Source organism: Lissotriton vulgaris, chromosome 1_2 (genome assembly GCF_964263255.1).
Source record: "Lissotriton vulgaris chromosome 1_2, aLisVul1.2, whole genome shotgun sequence".
Classification (NCBI taxonomy): domain Eukaryota; kingdom Metazoa; phylum Chordata; class Amphibia; order Caudata; family Salamandridae; genus Lissotriton; species Lissotriton vulgaris.
Window position 1 is genome coordinate 114,225,009 of NC_141686.1, and position 21,388 is coordinate 114,246,396.

The 21,388-nt window shown below is 44.2% G+C and overlaps 1 protein-coding gene across 1 annotated transcript in view; it reads left to right on the plus strand.

Annotated features, from left to right (window-relative positions):
* The first annotated feature begins 20,864 nt into the window (after positions 1–20,864).
* KIAA1549 (KIAA1549 ortholog) overlaps positions 20,865–21,388 on the plus strand; it is a 539,186-nt gene continuing 538,662 nt past the window's right edge. The window contains exon 1 of the mRNA XM_086952955.1: positions 20,865–21,388. This exon is cut by the window's right edge and continues 2,170 nt beyond it. Within this exon, the coding sequence (XP_086809081.1) occupies positions 20,972–21,388 (417 nt within the window). The 5' untranslated portion in view covers positions 20,865–20,971.

Below are 21,388 nucleotides of genomic sequence, written 5' to 3' on the forward strand. Positions count from 1 at the left end.
TCAACTCCCCCTTCAGTTAAATTTTGTCTATTAATTTTGATCTCATCAGAGATCAGACATATATACAGTTTTTAAATAATCAATTAAAACAGCAGATGTGTGACGTGAGGTTCCTAATACAGACGTAAAATACATGGGTAAAAAGATTTTTAAAAACTATACAGATTGTAACCCACAATTTCATCGAGGGGTGACTAAAGCAATCGAATCACTGGCTTTAAGGACATATCTAAAACACAAAGGTTTTAAGAAACGATTCCTAACTTCCATCACTCGCTTACATGGGCAGACAAAAAGTGCTTGCTTAATATCTTGAATCCCGCCCTTAAAGTTTACACACACCTGGCATATCTCCTTCAAGAGGCAAATGCTTTAAAAAAGTTTTAAAGGCAAAAAGCCCAGGCTGAGCATGATTTTTTTTAAAAAATGCCTAGTGCTTTGTTCCAAAGTAAATAGCAACTATTTTGATTCTGCTTAAAATATTGGCTATCGAGCATAAGGTTTGTACATTTCTAGCTGTGAGCAATTTGTTATGTTCTACGTGTGACAGTCTGGCCGTCACGTTTTTCAAAACCGTTTTAATTGTGCTTGGCTCCATATCTGCCTTGACTGCCTCTTTCTTTTTCGGTGACTATTCTTTCTTTCTTGCCTTCCTCTTTCATTCTTTCTTTCTCACCTTCTTTCCCAGAGACAAGAGGCTGGCAGCCAATGCCAAACCAATTGACTTTAAGTTTGTGTTAGCCAAGACCTTTTGATTTTACTAAAATTATGTGTATAACCTAGTTAAACATAGAGGTATTTTTAAAAGGTTTAGGCAAAGTTTAAACGTGGGACAGCACCACTTAAATGTGCCTTCACTGCTTCCTTGCAGTTGCAAAGATTTAGATGCAGGAAGGATTGCCTCAGACTTTTCTGCCTTTGGGCAGCTAACTCATTATAAATGTAAATAATGTGTAACAGTGATTTTAAATCAGTTTTGCAAAGTCAGCATGTAGGTTCCTTTCCACACCTCTCTACATAAACAGATCGAGAATCTAAACGTCTAGAAGAATGGGAAAATAAACGGTTTACTGCTGGAAATATGGCATTAAAATCTCTAAACACCATTAGGCTGTTGCTAGTTATGTCCTTGCATTACTAGGGATGGCACAAAAGGTGGTCCCTGATGTCCCAGAAGATTTACAGGACCACTTCCAAGAAGTCCTCACAGATGGTCAAATTGCAGTAGGAACTATTCTTAAATAGGGATTAGATGGAGCATATTCTGTAGCCTGGTCCATGGCCACGTCTGTGACCATTAGATGGCATATCTGGCTCAGGAATTCAGTTTTTTCGTCAGACGTTCAAGCTACTCTGATAGGCCTAATGTTCAATCCAAATTATTAGGTGAGAAGGCAGATGCAGCAAATGGACTTGTTAAAGGTAAGTAAAGCTACAGCTTCCACTGGGTGACCAGCAAAGCCAACCTCTTAGGGATTACAGCCACTACAAGATTTTCATGACTTCACCCTGGGATTATCCTTCCGGCAGCAACAGGTCACCTGCTACAAAACCCATTAGTCTGACAATATAAGGGCAGGGGCAAAAGTTAAGGATCCCTCCAACAACCATCCTCTTTCTCCCCTCCTCCCTGGAAATCCACACTAGTTTTCTTCCCAGGACCACCTGGAACCTGTAAGGGAAAGAATGTCCTCCTTTCTGCTGGCCTGGAAGGCCATAACTTTGGACCAGTGGGTCCTTCACATTGTGGGAAGGGGTTACACTCTTCCATTCCTGCTGACTCTGCCTCCTAACCCCCTCCATCTTTACACAACACCACTGCACCATTTGGGAATTTTGTGGCAGGAGGTTACGATATTCCCATTTAAAAAGAAGATTAGTACTTGAAAAAGAGAAGGGAAAATGATGTTACACATGTTACTTCATAGTACCCAAAAAGGACGGCGGTGTTCGTCTGATTCTGGATCTTAGGGACCTAAACCTCTTCCTCAACCAGGAGAAGTTCAAGATGGTGACCCTCGCTCAAGTTCTACATGCACTGAAGCCTGGAGACAAAATAGGGTAACTCTGCCAACAGGTTGCTTATTTACACATCCCTATCTATGGTAGCAACTACTAGTTTGCTGTACTTCTCTATAAATGAACAACAGCACCTCTAGTCTTAACGAAGGTGATGGTTGTGGCCCATCTCAGACCGATTGGGCATCCCCATTTTCCCATATTTGGACGACTGGCTCCTCAAAGCCAGCTACGGAGATCGTGTCTCTGGATGCCTAACTCTTCAACGCCAGCTCACTGGAGATCGTGTCGCTCCATCTGCAGTTAACACCATCTCTGCTGCTCCACCTGGGCTTTTCAATCAGCCACGCCAAGCCTTATCTGCGGGCTTTCCAAAGACTCCAGTTCATTGGGTTGGTACTGGATACCACCCTTCTTCACTCCTTTCCTCTGTTTCAGATGATTGCAGACATCCAGGAAATTATTCTATACTTTCACGAAGGCTCATGAGTCCCTGTTCTGAGGGTTCTTCGATTTTTAGGTCTGCTGGCTTCCTGCATTCTCCTAGTCACACATACATGTTGGCACATAAGGGCTCTGCTCTCCAGTGGTGCCTCTGCAGACAGTGGCTACCATACGGACTCCATCGTGATCTCCCTCAGCGCTGCAGCCAGAGTGGCTTGGTGGGGGAACAAAGCAAACCGGAGCTGCATGGCTTTCACTTCCCCTCCAACTGTTACTACAGTAGTGACAGATGTTTCCAGCCTATGGTGGGGAGTCCCTCTAGAGGATCTGGAGATCAGAGACTACTTCACATCAACCTTCTGGAACTGTGGGTAATGTGGTTGGCACTCAAGTCTTTCCTCCACTCCATCAAAAGTCGGTTCATCCAGATCTTGATGGACAGCATGACTGGGATATGGTACATGAATAAAAAAAAGGGGAGTAGGGTCTCAACTCCTTTGTTTGGAAGCGTTGAGACTGTGGTCTTGGGGTCAGCACCAATAGATTTGAATCACTGCTAACCTCCTAGCGGCATCTCTGAATGTCAGAGCGGACAGCCTGAACCAGCACCATCTTGAAGATCGTGAGTGGTACCTTGTAGCGGAGGTAGTCAAGAACATCTTTAACCAGTGGAGTACTCCTCAGGTGGCCTTGTTTGACTCCCTGGAAAATGCTCAATGCAAACCGTTTTGTGCCCTCCAGTATCTATTGAGGAGATCCTTGGAGGATGCGTTTCAGTTAAGGGGAAACCTTCAGATGCACTATGCATTCACCCCCCTCCCCCCAACCCCCCCATGCCCTCGATTTCTTGCTCTTCCTTACTTGGGCGCATTCGCCAAGACCGAGCACAAGTTATTCTGACTCCCGAGTTGGCCAAGAAGGGTGTGCTACGCCTACCTACTATGCTTCTCTACTTATTCCCCCAATTTACCTGCGATTCAGGACAGACTTTCAATCCCAGTTGGGAGAATGGTTCTCCATCCCAATCTGCAGGGCCTCCATCTACATGCTTGAAGATTGTGCAGGGATAGCTAAGCTACTTTCAACTGCCGCCGGAGGTGGTGGACATCATCTTGTGAGCACGTCGCCCCTCTACTAAATCTGGTTACTCAGGCAGATGGCGCAAGTTTGGTGCATTCTGTTTAGACAATGATGTGGACCATTTGCAGACAAAGTTGTCCTAGGTCCAGCAATACAAGGAATCAGCTGGTAGATCGAGTAGCCATCTGAAATATTTTTGCTGCATGTAAACAACTTTTTCTTCATGCGCTCCAATTTGCCGATGAAATCTTACATTTGTGCACACCACAGCGATTCTGCATTCTCTGTAATGTCATATGCAAAAATAATACATAAAAACCCTTGATTTTGGGGGTGAGCCAGAAAACCTTCCCGTTCTACTTGGGATGTTGTCCATTACTCTACCGATTTTGCTGCCCTTATGGGACTAAGAATAAGAGATTATCCATCTCTGTTACCTTTTTTCAATGAGAGCCTTGAGGTCATTGACGCTTTACTGCTTTACTTTTGAGTTCTGTAATTAAACCATTTAACTTTATAATGGTCTAGAACTGCGTTGAACTCCTCATTTTCTTTGATTACCAGCAGCTTATTGTTTGAGAATCCGCAGGCGGTCTCATGTACTGTTCCACTCCTGTCTACTGTTTGTGGTTACAACATTATAGAATATGCCTTGACTTGTCTCTGAAAAAATTGTCTCTGATTACTGGTACTACAAAGGGGCACAAGCATGCCTGAAGGAACGTAGCATCCCTGCAGGAGTCCAGGGGTACTAGTGCCTCAAAGGCAGTTGTTAGTCAATGCGAACACGCCTCTCGTCTGTTGCAAGTTGTCCTTCACTGCTTTTGAAACAGTAAGGTGATGCCCTTCTCTAGCAAACATTTTGACAGCTTCACAGAGTGTAAACCAGGGGGGTATGTTCTGTAAGTATTCGGGCTGGCTTCGCATTCAGAAGTATCCGAATTCCACCAGCTTCAATTTGTCCCTGCTGGATGCACTAGAGCTGAAGCTAGGGCCTCCTCTTCACCTCTAACTAGCTGCTCACTGGTGACAGTGCTGCAGTATGAGGCATCTGCCCTTTCCTCTAGTCCACCCTGCACCACTCCGCACTGCCCAATATTTGCCATCTATCAGCGACTCTGTAGCTTCCAACACCTGTGGAACCCAGAAGGGGTCGCTGAAAAGAAAGTTTTAGACTGGGTATCTGGCAACATATATGGTCCTTAGCAGTCTGAAGCAGGTTAACAGTTACCATGAAAATATGCCAACATAGTAGATTCATTTATCTGCTTCACTGGTTTTTAAATGAAACCCCTTAAAAATAAAATATATATACATTCGGTACCCATGACGGAGACTCTCTAATGAAAAATAATAGCTTCATTCCTTATGACGCAGATGACAAGGACGTCTTTCCTCTTTCACACGTGGATAGCACTTGACCACAGTGAAACAAATCCTTTTTATGTTATGGAGATTTTAGAGCGCTCTATCACACAGGAGGGTATACTGGCACTGAGAAGATGTGAGTCTAGGCAAACCTAGGGCCTAGTGGGAGTACTCGAAAAAGATTTCAAGAGGTGAGGAGGAGGCTCTTATGTGTAACTGCAGGTCATTCCACACTGTAGGAGTGATGTAGGAGAAGGCTAGGCAACCAGATCTGGATCCATGTGTATAATATGTTCAGAAATTGTATATATGATTCTTTAAATCCGCTTTTACTGTTGGAAGGAAACGAAACTCAACTTCCCTTAGTGACAGCAATATTAAAATGTGCACACATTTGCAAAATCTAATTGCCAATATGTAATGTTGCCAGTATTCTCCTTTGTTAAATGCTAATAAATACATATTTACAGTAGCATTCTATTGAATCTAGTGATTGCTTAACAGTAAATTTGTCAGAACAATTCACAAAGTACTTGCTCAGAAAGGAAAGTAAGAAACAGAGCAATGGTACAACTAGAACATTTTATATTGTTAAATCTTTTCTAATTTGATTTCCGACATAAGTAAAGTGCTGGCATGTTCAGAGACCTATCCTGAACAGACAGCTGCTCTAAAGTGATCGCATTCATAATCGGAGTCTTATATAATCAGCACGGTGGCATAATGGGCCTTCCTAGAATCCAAACCCTGATCTAATCTAAGCCCTAAGATAATCGGAGAAACTTGTATGAAAGCTTTGATATAATGAGGACACTATCTTGATGTATCCCCGAACTGCACCAAGTGGAGCATTTTTTATTTTTATATTTTTTTTAACTGGATGAGTAGATTTCTGAAACCTCTCGCCCCTTGGATTGTAGTTTGTAAAATTCCACACCAATGATACAGTTTGCCCCTATAATTAGCAGGACGTTATTTCAGAGATGCTATCCTTACATTCAAACTTTTGTATCATAAAGTCAGTATTTAATAACCTCCTAGGACCAAGATTTGATGTAGAGAACAGTTAGTTTTACTGCAGCCCTGGCTCTCGAAGACATTGACGGATTACAGGTAGAGGAAGCTAGTTAAACATGTATGCCACAGTTCCTATTCGTTAACATCTATAAGAGTTGGGCCAGGCAACTCCCTAACTACGATTAAACAAATTAGAATCCACTCAGAAAGTGGTGGTGATCCCTAAAGTGATGGGGAGCACACAGTGTTGTTTAAATGCCCCTCACACACCAACAGGCCCCTTGGTGTCATGCTTCATCATCAGGGCCTTCGCACCCCTCTACGGGATGCGGCGTGCTACGACTCACGAATACGTAGGAGCACTTGATAGTGAACTATGTGTAGGTGTGTGTTTCGGGAAGAAGTGTGAGTAGTGAGGTGAGGTGAAAAAAGTGAGGTTTAATTAAAAAATACCTGGCTCGTAGGAAAAAATTATTTATTATGTCCTCGGCTGGTATCATTAAAAGTGCAAAGTGAGGTTGATAATATACGTATTGGGGTATATCAACCATTGAAAGCGTCGACATGTTTCGGAGTACAGCGACTCCTTCTTCAGGACCAGGATATGCACGTTATCCTCACCTTACTCACATGGAATGTAGAATGTCAAAGTGTATTCTACCAAAAACAAAAACTAGGTGAAATGTACCTATCAATGTTAATTTATGGATAAGCTTCGTCGGAGCAGCGTTGAGGGGAAGGCAGGCTATTAGACCATGCAGTAACCGTTGCTTTACTGAGCAGTGAGGAAGGAATCCCCCAATACCACGCTTAGGCTCATGAGGTCATCAAACCTTGAACTATAAGTTTCTCTAACGCCAATTGGGCGCAACTGAGCTTATCCATAAATTAACATTGATAGGTACATTTCACCTAGTTTTTGTTTTTGGTAGAATACACTTTGACATTCTACATTCCATGTGAGTAAGGTGAGGATAACTTGCATATCCTCGTCCTGAAGGAGTCGCTGTACTCCGAAACATGTCGACGCTTTCAATGGTTGATATACCCTAATACGTATATTATCAACCTCACTTTGCACTTTTAATGATACCAGCCGAGGGCATATTAAATAAATTTTTCCTACGAGCCAGGTATTTTTTAATTAAACCTCACTTTTTTCACCTCACCTCACTACTCACACTTCTTCCCTAAACACACACCTACACATAGTTCACTATCAAGTGCTCCTACGTATTAGTGAGTCGTAGCACGCCGCATCCCGTAGAGGGGTGCGAAGGCCCCGATGATGAAGCATGACACCAAGGGGCCTGTTGGTGTGTGAGGGGCATTTAAACAACACGGTGTGCTCCCCATCACTTTAGGGTTCACCACCACTTTCTGAGTGGATTCTAATTTGTTTAATCATATTGCCAAGGGAGACCGAATCCACTTGTCTCTCTCTCCCCCCCCCCCTTTTGTTGTATTTAAATTCCCTAACTACACCATAGGACCGGTGTTGTCGCTGTCTGTGTTTTATTTTTCTGCTTGTCTGCGATGGGAACTCAAAAAGTCCAGAAGTTCTTTTTTAAGATTGTAACTGTGAGCTGATATTGACATATAGATTGAAGAGGAACACTTCTAAAAGTTTAGTGGGCTGACTGTTTTTCTCTTTATGTGCTGGGTTTGAAGAGGAGAGAGCGAGAGAGACTCACCTCATTAAAGATATTAAATCATGATAGGAACTGTCCACAAACTAGCTGCCCGACCTACCTCAATGACTGTGGTTTTAGGTCTCGCACTGGCGACGCAGCGCGAAGCGCTGTCGCCAGCGAGACCTATTTTCGTCGACTTGGCTCTCAAGGGAGACAGGAGATGGGCACGCGCAGGTCGGACTGGAACTGTTAACGCGCGCTTTCACGTACAGTCAGCGATATTCCCATCTCCTGTCCCCCTTCCTCATGGCATTAAATACACCAAATGGGCAAGAAGTGGCAGCTCACTGTCACTTACAATAAAATATGCATCGTTGGAGTGGCCCGCAACGGCATGACCACTCAGGACAGGCACTCGCTAGTGCCAGCAGGCAGCCCCACTCATCGGGCTGCTGTACAGACTCTGTTTCCTGTCTTCTTGGCGGCATTCTCGCGGCGTTCCCAGGCGACGCCCTGCATGGGCTCTCTCAGCATACGTAAGCCCCTGAAGGAACAAACCTCGCCTCTCCACTTCAACCGGGCCCCTTCCTGGGACCCAGGACTTCTGATTACTTCAGCCGCTACTGCGGGGCTCTCCCTTCCTCATGGGAGCCCCACAAGAACGAGCCACACCAGCCTCTACCGGCCGCGTCACAGGCCCCCGCCCATGTCACGGACAAGGATGCCTGACTTCCTGGTTTCGTTCCCCGGGCGCCAACTTCATGTTTCTTTGTGCCAAACTCAAATGCTCAGTGCCTCTTTAGACCGTCCTTCCTATTGCAGCGCTATAAAGATTTTGCCTGCCTTAATTATCATGCGTTGAGTACTTTACAGTAAATGACCTGTGAGGACAAAGGAGAGTCACGTGCCTTGAGATACACGCGGCTGCCTCAGCAATGTCTTGCGACCCTGCGCTCTCGTGGACGCGCATTTCACCTTAGTGAGGGATGTCAGGCCCGTGGCTGCGCAGCAAACCTGCCGCCACGACTCGGGGATGCGAGACTTGATGGGGTTCCACTGGCACCTTGCCTTGCGAGTGACTGCACAACCAAGTTGTTTCCGTGGTAACAAACAGGCACTGACAACACTTCCAGTGGCCCTGGGAGAATGCTTTGTGCGGGCGACACCCTGTGCCGCTGCAAATCACGTGGTGGTGATTCAGCCCTCGTCCCACCAGGGCTCTAGAGTGCAGCAGTATGCGGCGTCTGACGTGGCATGGAGCGCGTGTCGCGTGTGGCTTGCTTTGCTCTCTGCCCACTGGGAACTTATTTACGTGCTTTGGTTAATTTTCAGCGATAGTCTTGACTTGTAGGTATGATGCTACTTGTAGCATATATCCTGATGCAATGACAGAAACCTCAAATTACAAGTCGGGCGGCACACTATGATAAGTTCTGATTTTTAACTTACGTGTTTGTAAGCCACACCTTTAATTACATTGGTCTCGCCCCTTTGAGAGACACCCCCCATCCCTGTTTTTACATCCCACCGAAAGCCCTTGTCCCACCAGGGCTCTGGAGTGCAGCAGTATGCAGTGTCTGACGTGGCATGAAGCACGTGTGGCGTGCTTTGCTCTCTGCCCATTGGGAACTTATTTACGTGCTTTGGTTAATTTTCAGCGATAGTCTTGACTTGTAGGTATGATGCTACTTGTAGCATATATCCTGATGCAATGACTGAAACCTCAAATTACAAGTCGGGCGGCACACTATGATAAGTTCCGATTTTTAACTTGCGTGTTTGTAAGCCACACCTTTAATTAAATTGGCTTCGCCCCTTTGAGAGACACCCCACCACCTCTGTTTTTACATCCCACCGAAAGCCCTGGGTGTATGTACTGAAGCCACGTGGGTTCTCCACACTGCGCCGCACTGATTACTCACTCGTATGGACTCTTCACAATGTCCACCAGAGCCTTCTCCAGTCCTCACGCTGCATCAGTGTCAGACCCCCCCCTACCACCCCACCCCCAACACACACACACACTCACGACATGCACCACCCACCACAGACTGTTTTTTGCATGTTTAACTTTGTGGTTCATCTTACTTTATTACAAACTCGGAAGTGCAAGTCCCAGAATGCTCTGAAACATTTGGCTAGATGAGCTAATAATAGATTGGCTTCGGAGAGCGCTGCTGATAACCTGCGCCTGCGTTTTACGACTTACACTGGCTATTGTGACAACTCTTCGTAATGCCCACTATTGCTTTTACATATGATCAGGTTGTTGGTGCATCTGGCTCAATTAAAATTGGTATCTAGTATAAACCCCAAAATGCACTGTGTCTGTACGTAAAAGAAAAGTTCAGGAATGGAAACGTGGTGCCTTCAGGATAGGGGGAACATGTACGCAGCAGCTGGCAAGGAGGGCCCATCCCTTCGAATTTTGCAGGACTTACAAAGAGCCCTTGCCACAGTGTATCACTTTTTAGGTCTCGCACCTGGTGACGCAGCGCGAAGCGCTGTCGCCAGCTAGACCTATTGACTTCGACTTGGCTCTCAAGGGAGACAGGAGATGGGCACGCGCTGGCCCGACTTCATTCATCCAACATCCTAACTCCAGCAGACATCCCTCTGGTTTACATAGATTCGTACTTTCAAGGTGCTCACACATCTTCCCCCAATATCTATTTACATGGGAGAATCCACACATCATGTGAAAGAAGCATTTACAATGCAATAGGTCTCGCATTATTAAAGTTGCGAGAGATAGACAAGACGAGGGACAGAGAGAGGGACAGACGAGGGACAGAGAGAGGGATAGACGAGGGACAGAGAGAGGGATAGACGAGGGACAGGGAGAGGGATAGACGAGGGACAGAGAGAGGGACAGACGAGGGACAGAGAGTGGGACAGACCAGAGACAGACGGACAGAGAGAGGGACAGACCAGAGACAGACGGACAGAGAGAGGGACAGACCAGAGACAGACGGACAGATATAGGGACAGACCAGAGACAGATAGATAGGGACAGACCAGAGACAGACGGACAGATATAGGGACAGACCAGAGACAGACAGACAGATATAGGGACATACCAGAGACAGACAGATAGGGACAGACCAGAGACAGACAGATAGGGACAGACCAGAGACGGACAGAGTTTGAGCTATTGGCATTGTAAATGACCATGCCTTTTATTAATTTGTTTTTAAAACTTGCAATCTGTGCATAAACATGCACTTTGAACATATAGTCCTTGCTTACGATGAGCAAGGCTGGCAGTAAAAGAGACTGCCAGCCTTGCTTCTTATAAGCATGGACTATAAGTACAAAGTGCTTTTTTACGCACCGATGCAAATTAATAAAAGGCATTGTCATTTACCATGCCAATAGCTCAAACTTTAATAATGCGAGACCTATTGCATTGCAAATGCTTGTTGAATTTGACCCTGTACACCGCTCAACTGCCTTCTAGCTAGATTTACACTATATAAATACCACGTGAATACACAGATACAAATGTAATTGTGACCCTCACTGGAACCTTGCGTGTGCATCTAAAGCTTGGTGATCAACCTGCGAGAGCTTGACGCCAGTATTTCAGAGTGTTTACTAACCTTTAATATATCTTGGGCACAGAAGAAGCACTAAAAGCAGTGGGCTGGACTCGCTTTTGAAATCTGGAGTTCCCGTGTCCTTTAACTGAACTGATTGCCTATCTTTTTTTAAACCTGAAAGAGGCACACATGAAAATCCCTTCTCCATCATGGTAATCGATTTCACCCAACCCCACCAGCCTTTGTGAACACGTTGAGCATAGTGAGACTGTAGGGCCTCCTCTTTGCACATTGCTGGCCTCTTCTGCACACTTTTCGTAGACATATGTCAGTGCTAAATGTTTTGGAGCTTCCAGTTTGAAAATATTTAGCAGGTCGTTAGGATCGTTTTATCTCTTTATTGATGCTTACAGATATTTTTATTTTATATTTAACCCATTCATAACCAATCCACTTTAAGTTTGTTATCCGTTCAAAGGTTAATTTGTTCTCCAAATGAACAATTTCAATGTTTGCTTAATATATTGGCTTTTTTTAAAATGAACCTGTATGGACACTGCATTATTTATTCTGTAGCTGTATTGCTGTGTGTGTTGCTGCATTCATCCGCTCCCAAACACTTCAATAAGTAAACCTTCTGCAGTTGACCATGTTCTGAAAGCTAGGAAGGGGTACTTTTTGGCGATGTTTGCTTTCTTTCTGGTGTTCAGATCAAGTTGTTGTTGCAGCTTGACCTAGGCATTAGGGGTCTTTGGTCACTCTCTTATCTTGCCTGTTCAGCCTGACAGGTAGAGTTGTTCATGTTGTTTCGACATCCAAAGCCAAACAGTAGCAAGCAGTGTGCCCAAGGAATCAAATGTGCCATGATTAGCAATTGCCCTCATTGACGTTGTTTCTGTCTCAATTAAAATGTCCCAGTGTATTACCAGTAGGAGAAATTGGAGGAAATAAATATTATTGAGAATTGATAATTGGCTGCCAATAATAATGTGCTTTTCTTTTTAAAAAACAGTGTTATTTATGTTTAAACTATTTATTGCAGAATTTTTTTGCCAAGTTGATTGTTCATTGCTGTGAACACGGGGACTTTTGGAATGCCTGGAAAAAAACAGACAATAACCAATACCAAGGCAGTGTCTAAAGTACCACCCTTTAAAGGGATTATAATTTCATAATCACGCCTAGCATCAGTAAAACAGAGTCAAGAAAGTTGGCCACAGCAAAATCTTCTCAGTAGTTGGTGAGGTGCAAATGAGAAAGGTAGACTGGGAAATTGTTAGTAATCTTTCACTTACACCAATATTATTTTTAAAAACGAATGCTTTTTACATTCAACAGTTTTCTTGCAAAGTTCTTAGAGTTGCCTATATAAATGAAGTTCATTGTGTGAATGTGTTTAGAAGGGTTGAAATTAGTACACTAAACAAAGTGTCTTTCCGATTTTACATAGTTTTTAGGTTTCGCCTAGGCAACGCTTGCACGGTCTCTTCGAGATATGCCATATTCAGGATATGGGCTTTAAGCTCCACCCATGTTCCGCCCATACTTTTAACTGGCTCCTTTGACTGTCTTTTGTAAATGCTTCTTTTTCATTGGTTAATTTCTTTTGTAGTCCCTCCTTTTCTATTGTTGTAACCTCCCATAAGGACTACCCTTTTTACGTGTGACCGCACTCAGGATGTTTTATTTACTCTTTCACTGAACTCTTTTGTTAAGCTCTTCTTTGTCGTTGCTGCATTTGCAGGCACAACAGCTACTTACTTTCCCAACCCCACTAACCCGACATATTGTTCTTCTAATTGTTCTTGTAATTTTGGGTGTGTTTTGTTATGTTTCGGTTGCATCAGCATGCGCTGCTCCGTAAAAGCACGTGCAAGGCAACATTATATTTAGATTTTGCTGCTCTGCACACTTTGTTTGAGCTTAAACAATAGTGACATCGCGTCTTATTGTGCGCCGCTTGCCCAACTCAACGTTTTTTCCCCTCGGCGTCACATCTTTAATAATTCAGAAAAGGGGGTGGTGATGGACAGAGTCTCTGAATTAAGCAGAACACTCCTACCCAGTCAACAGATCAGGGCTTGATCCATCACTGTTTTTTAGCTCCCTGCACCATCCCAGCTCAGAACCTGGCAACATGCAAATTAGTCTGTCCCTGGCCCAGTGCATCATGGGAACAGGGCAGACCAAACTACCAAGCCAATTCTTTTACTGGAAAGGAAACAAGCTTCCGGGGACCGGTTTCTGGCATTACAGCCGTCTTCGGCCCGGCTTGCTTGAATCCTGATGGCGCAGTGCGCAAGGGACTCACATCTGAGCATACCCTTCCACGCTTAGGGTGGACAAAACGATTTAGAAAAGGGGGTGGTGATGGACAGAGTCTCTGAATTAAGCAGAACACTCCTACCCAGTCAACAGATCAGGGCTTGATCCATCACCACCCCCTTTTCTGAAACATCTTTAATAATGGAAGCCACGTGTCTTTTCTTTTCTTGCGCATAGCCCGCCCAACTCAACACTTGTGGCTCTGCTGCATCTAGAATGAGCTCTTTATTTAGGCACAGCACCAAATAATTGAAAACTGTTGCTTCCTTCATCTCAGCGAGATGACACCAGCCTCCCGAGCTGGCTGCACACGCTTCATAGTATTGCTAAACACCATAGTCGTCTGTCTCGTCTACTGTTGCTAAAACATTTGAAGGGCCCTTCATTGCAAACCTGTTGTGACCAGCAAAGTAAACACAACTGCCCATCTCCTGGCAAACCAGCGTGCTAAACATAATTACATTTGCTTATTACCCACCTGACGCAAGTTCACTGGTGCCGGTTGCGTACCATTGCCAAAATAAGTCTTGTGGCCCGGCAAGAAGCAGGTAAGAGGCAGCCAATAGCAGGGCAATGCAGTAAACGGAGGGCAGGCCCACAACGCTCATTGTAGCTGGCCATGCACAGGCAACGCTTGTGGCTGTACCACGTCTAGCATTGGCTCTGTATTAAGTCAGAGAAGCAAATGATACAAAACTGCTGCGTCCTTCACCACAGCAAAACAACACTAGCGTCCTACGGAGGCTTCACGTACTGCAGAATACAAAAAAACAGCGTTGAAAAAGTGCACACTTTTAATGGCTTCAACAAGTTTTCTTAAGAAAGAAAATAAGCATTTGCAAAACAATATGTCTCACATTACTGAAAGTTTGAGCTATTAGGGTTGCATTATTATTCGCAACGCCAGCAGCTCAAAATTTCAGTAATGCGTGACCTATTGCATTGCGAATGTGTGTTGTGTGTTATCAGTCATCAAATGTATGTGTAATTTTGACTGAGCATTTAATTGGGATTTCTGATCTCGAATCCTTTCAGCAGTAACTCGTCACGCCATCAGGTGGCATCATGCGGCTCTGCACTCACTTTGCTTTGCAAATGATGTGCGGGACTAGCAGGCACCGACTCAGTGTGCTGCAATCCGCTCCTTTCTTTCTGTACCACCAGACGCAGATCCATAGCTCCCTTCGTGTTTCTCTGAGACAAGTACCTCAAAGTTTTCTTTTGCGTGCAAGGGAAGTTACCCCAAAGACTGGTTTTAAGCCGTGTAGAGACTGTCTCAAACAGATGTCTGTGACAGGTCCCTAAAAGCAAAAAGAAGAGAGATGAAGAAATGTAATCGACCTTCTAGTGAAATCCCTTAATTATGGATGCTATACCACCAGCCACTTTCGTGTCATGCTTCATCATCCAGCATGCTTCTACACACCCAGTCGTATAATCAGGGGTGGAACTTAGGTATGTATGTTAAAGCTCTATATTTAGGATGGGGACCTGGTTCTAAATATTGACAAACAGTTCAGTGATGGTAGTGTGATAATGTAGTTGTGAGGGTATTCCTAGTGGCAGTTTTAATCATTTAGAACCAGATCTCTATCTGAAATGTAGAGCTTTTAATATATAAACAAGCTTCACCCCTGTTTTTTATATGACTGGTATAATTCATCAGGCATGCTTCTACACACCCAAAGGTGGATGAGGACATAACCTCCAAAATGAAGAAATGCAGCCTCAATAGCTCACCAGAAATGAATCTCCTCCCACCCCCTGGGTTAGCCATGGAGGAATCCACTTACTATGCCAAGGTGATGTGTAGGAAGGCCGAAATACCAGACCTCCAGCCTTCCACCTTGGACGTCAAAATGAATGTGTGACAGAGGTCCTTCAACCAGGGAAAACCTCTTTGGAGCCTCTTTTTCCATTAAACAAAGCATGGACTGATACCAAGCCCTGTTCTGGTCCCCCACTCAATAAATTGCCAGGAGCCATTCCCCTTATATAGGGGACCAGGATTTTTACTTCGGTGAACACTTCACCTGAATGCCTAGCGGTACAGGCTTCCCCCTCCAGCGATTGTCGGAGGACCATCTCTCCATTTTGCATTGGGAAGTGCATGCCCTTTTGGCAAAATGGGCTACCGAATGGTTGCCAGCACCAGAAGTAGGTTGTGATTTTTATTCATGCTACTTTCTGGTGCCCAAGTAAGACTGAGGCCTGTGGCCTATTTTTGCCCTGCACCTTCTCAATGCCTTCCTCCTGAAGGGAAAGTTCAAAATTGTCACCAATGCCCAGGTCTTCTCTTCCCTGGAGACTGTTTAGTGGTGGTCGGCCTGCAGGACGCTTATTCCCATATCACTCTGTTGCCGGTCCATCAGCGTGTTTGTGGTGGGCCAGGAAAATTTTTAGTTTGTGGTGGTTCCCTTTCATCACACTAGTGCCCCATGGTGGCTTATGAAAGTGATGCTGGCAGCACGCCATTGGCGGTTAGGGGTGCCAGTTTTCCCTCTACCTTGATGACTTGCTGTTGAAGGCGAGCTCACCCCAGGCTGTCGTCAACCACCTCCAGACTGTTGTGAATCTCCTGTCATATTTGGGGATCACTATCAAAGTGCCAAAGTCACATCAGATGCGCTTTCATCAGAGTCATTCCGGATACTGTGTGGTTTCATGCCGTTCTCATGGAGCGGAGAGTCCATGACATTCAGGCTGTAGTCCAATGTTTCAGCCTCTGTGCTGTATCTCAATGCGACTGACTTACGGTGATGGGATTGTTGGCCTCCTGCATCCTCCTGATGGAATATGCCTGATGACATATGCTGGCTCTGCAGTGGGACCTGAAGTCCCAGATGACACAGCACTAGGTGAACCTCCGATTGTAACCAGTTTTCAGAAGAAACTACAAAAGATCAGCATTGGTGGCTGCTGGACTTCAGTCGGGTCAGTGGCAGGCCCTATTCTTTCCCACCCAGATTTGGCAGTGATAACGGATGCATTGCTTCTGGTTTGAGGACGGCATCTGTGAGAAATGGAGATTAGAGGAATGTGATCTCCGGTGGAAGCTTGACTCCAGATCAATTTGTTGGAGATGAGGGCCATTCACTTGGAGTTAATTGTCTACCAACCTACTTTTAGAGGAAGACTGGTGCAGGTTCTCCCAACCAACACCACTACCATATGGCAATACAGAAGCAGGATTTGATGGTGTATTGGTTTTTGTGCCAGGGGACTCTGTATCTCTGGAATTGGCTAGACTGCCAGGGTATTTTTCTTGTGGTAAATCATGTGGCAGGATGTCTAAACACCAGGGCGGACAAACTCACTTGTCAGTCCTTAGCGGACCATGAATGTCTGTTACACCCAGAGGTGGCACAGGATATATTCAATCATTGGAGAGCACCATGGCTTGATCATTTGAGGACTACCAAGAGCACGAAATGTCGGCATTTTTGCATGATGAGTTCCCAAGGAGTCTCTCTCTTGGGTACGCCTTCCACCTTTAGTGAAGCTCGGACGTCTTGTATGCCTTCCCAACATTACCTCTCCTGCGCTGAGTTCTGAAAATGATCAGGATTGATGAGCCTACGTCATCCTAGTGGCACAAGATTGTGCCAGAAGAGTGTTGTACCTAGACTTTTGGATAGAAGCACCTATCCTCCCATCAAGCTACTGTTTTTGGAATCTCTTCTGTTACAGCAGAAGGGTAAGGCGCTGCATATGGACCTGTAAAATGTAAATATACATGCTTGAAAATTGAGCAGCGACAGTTGACCTCCTTTAACCTTCCTCCCAAAGCCATTGATGTCATATTGATAGCGAAGCATCCCTCTTCAAAATTGTTGTATGCCAGACATTAGGACAAATGTGTGGCTTGGTGCAGCTCTGGTCAAATTGACTCACTGCAAGCCAAGTTGTCAGACGTTTTGCTGCATGTTGTGTCACTGGCCCAGCAAGGACTTGCTTTGGCCACTGTTAAAGGTTATTTGTCATTTCTTTCTGCTTTTTGCGGCTGCTGGATCAGCCATCTTTGTTTTAGTGATGAGAGGTTTGCAATATTAATTTCCACCACCACACTTTGTGATACCACAGTGGGGTTTTAGCTTAGTGCTCTTGAGGTGCACTTCTTTTGAGCCACTAAGCAATTGTCCCTTGAAGCTCTTGACATTGAAAACTGTCTTTCCGGTTGGCATAGCATCGGCTAGACATGTGAGCGCGCTCCAAGCTCTCTGTCAATCCACCTTATACAGCATTCTTACCACATAAGTTGGTATTGAGGACCCAGGCCTCCTTTCTGCCAAAAGTGTTCACTCCATTTCATGTTGGGCAGGCTATCTCCCTTCCGACCTCCTTGGCCCCACCTCACACCTTTAAGGAGAAAGTAAGACTCCATTGTTTGGACCATAAGCGAGCACTAAGTATTGATTTAGATCACAACAGGTGGACAGTCTACCCTTTTTGGGGTTCCCTGGGTAAAAGAAGGGCAAGGTAGGGTAAAAGCAGACCATCTCCTAATGGACTGTTCTCTGTGTAAAGCTCTGTAACACACTGGCTAAGAAGCAGCCTCCAAAGGGCTTCCGAGCTCCTTCTTCCAAAGCTAAGGCTACTACTCTTGTGTGTTAGCATGCAGAGTTGATGTCCGTGGTATTGGTCAAGCAGCTACGTGGACGCCGGTATGTTCATGAAGCACTTGTGCCTCAAAAGCCAGGTCTGAAGAGAGGAGCATCAGGCCAGCCTAGACCTGCAGGACTTTTTTTTGTAAAAGTCCGTTCACAGACACTTCAACCGGGAAGGTACTCCTAGGTTATCTATTCACAAGGTGCGGAGTAGACCCCAGAAGAACACATTTCTTGCCTTTCATAATGATCGTTCTGATGAATACTCTATCTAACGACAGATTCCTCAACAACTCTCACACCTCCCTTTTCTGTCAACTGGACTCTTTTTCCATCCAAAAAGGTCCTGAATTAGAGATATTAACACTGGTCAAGCCAGCCTACCAATGGGCTCTGCGTGTGAGGGCACAGACAGCCTAAGAAAGCAACTAGCACGCATGGGTGGAGGTTATATGTTGCTCCTCTTGTCCCTTCCAGAGCGGAATTACCACTGCATCCAGCCATACTATGCCACCTACCGGCCAGCAGGAGTACTGCTTTGAAGTTTTTAGATCCAGTCTGATGCCTGGGGAATATAGACAATGTGAGGAAACTGCTGTTAGAGTATCCACCAGAAAGATCATTATTGAAGGTAAGTAACTTATTCTTTGTCTGCATCTTTTATTTAGAGTTGCTCTAGGTCCCTAGATACATTCCATATCTTACTCCAGACCTGCGAGAGTCCCAACATTCTATGTTGTAATTCGAGCAGAGGAAGCTTGCATTTCTATATTTTTTTCTTTTAACCATTCTGATAAAAGCAGTAGTGAGGTTAATAAGTTCTCTTACTATGGCCTGTGAGGTGTTTCACAAATGACTTGCATATTGTCACTCTCCTCCGAATAATATTTGAGATTTATTTTATAATACCTTAGCACGGGTTGAGAAAATGCTATTTTGTTAACACAACATTCCTTTAAGCATATTAAATTTAACGTAAGTGAGATGGCTACGTGATCTAACAATGTTTGAACTCCTGTTGTGGCCTCCATTGCTGCTGACTGTAGAATGTGAAATTAGAAAAAAAAATCTAATTTAGTATGGGTACGATGGACATTGGAGAAGTATGTATTATCTTTCACCTTTATGCTGCACCCTCCATATGTCAATTAAAATCATTCAAACACAAATCTTGCTCTAAGGCTTGGGTTAGTAATTATGTTACGCTGTTGACCTTTAAAGTTCTTAAAGCCTTGGGTGGCTAGAGAAAGCCACCCAAGGCGGTTCTCACCTAGTGGGAACTGTTGAACTTTGCAGGTGGCGGCGAACTCTGGAGAAAACATCGAATTATTAAGCCAAGGCCTGCCTATTATTGCCCGGTTTCTTTCTTGTTTTTTTACTGCTGTACCACTGTACTTAATAAAATACTTTAAACCTAAAGTTCTTAGCTACGTAAGGTGTACAACTCCCTTCCTGCCACCAGTCTTCCTCATAAATGTAGCCATGTTGTAGAGAGTCTTGAAAATAACTCCTCTATATGTTCATTGTGGCCATTTGTGGATTGAAGGGTTGTGTATATTTATTTTTTCGTTATTGGAAAGGGTACAACCTCCCCACCAAGATTGCCACCCCTCTCTTTTTTTTAGTAGATAGGTGGCATGGCATTGACCTATGTACCAATAGTTTAATGCTTAGAATAGATGAACTAAAGATCCCCTTGTAATCTGTTTGGTTGATGTGTATCATGTGACAACACCACTTGCAAGGATGCTCTGCTTGATTACCGGTTGCTGCACTTTACAAAAGGAGATGGACTTGTTATGCGAGTAAAATATCACAAACTATATCCACCTAAACATTATTGCATAGGATTGGTTTTCTGTTATCAAGGCTACCTATTTACTGACACATGAACGTTCGGTTCTATGTATTCAGATTGCGAGCTATAGCAGGCAATGAAAGTGAGGGACTATGGTTCGGGACACCGTGAATTGCTAGATATACTGTATGGCCTTACAACTTGTATGTACTGCTACAATCCAGTTTTTTCACCAGATCATACAAGCTTCTCACATACGGTGAGATGTTGCTGTTTTCCCATACCAGATGCCCTTTCATATTTTCAGCATGTAAAATGTAATTTATGGTTTCCTGGGTGTGGAGGGCATCGTTGAGTAAAATAGGAAGATTTTGTATCTAGTTTAAAACCTTAGTGGCTTATGGTTTGTAGTAGTCATCTCATTCACAAGAGTACAACATTGTGTTTTTCTATTAAGGAACGGATAAAAAAGGAAAACAACTACGACAAATATTCAAAGTGGTAAAAAGAACACACTCTTGTAGGCCCTATCGTTGCATGCACAGTGAACACAAAGCTAGCACAAACGTGTTAGCACTGCTTACATGGTGCCATCATTATTTGTTGACATTATGCAATGGACGATAGACATTTTTAGCAGGTGCCCGCTTGGTGGTTTGTCCAAATGAGTTTTTCTGCAATTAAGTGGTGAACAGTAAGAGCAGAAAGAGTATTAAAAACAAACTACGTTCTTTTCTAGTAAGTCCCTTCTTTAGTTCTGTAATGGTATTATGTTGCTCAGTATTTCAGCTTTGTTGTAGGTTAATACCCGTACTGAAAATATTCTATTATTGGGAAATATCACAAAGAGAAGGAGCCAACTGGCTGCTGTTCATATTTGTAATCTTTATAACTTGCTGTTATGACAATTAATGTGTTGCTTTTTCACTTTGCTTTGCAGACCCCTTATCAGTGGAGAATAATGAGACGTTGTCGTTCGGCCCCATTATCCAGCAGAGCAGAACAACACCAAAAGCCTTAACGAACATCACACTGGAAAGGCCGGACAATGATACTAACTCTGTATTTTTCCCTTCGGAGACCCCACCTCTTCCAAATGCAACCTGGCTTGACTTTGATATCACATATAATTCAACAATGGACACTAGTGTATCAGAATCGCCCTACACAGTTTGGAATGAAGCATCTTTAAAGAATGAAGAACTTGTGAACTCTGCTTCTCACGCCCATTTCTCTTCTGCTTTGAGTCCTCCTTCCCTGGCCTTTGATTCTGTTGTTCAAGAAACAACGGATGTCTTTTCTCCAGTACTTCTGCCCTCTTCACCCCTTTTAGATGTAAATGTTGACCTTTTGACTCCCTTTAGTCAAGGTGATACTCTTGTGGAATCTACAACCTATGTCTCTGATGGTCTTCTTTCATCAACTCACAGTGAAAGTTTGAATCCTATACACATTTCAGAAGACCTCACCCATTACACTTCTCAAGACAAGACATTTTCTGTCCTGGAAAGTTTAAGTTCCACACCTTTTTTACCTTTTGAAGACTCTACTGTA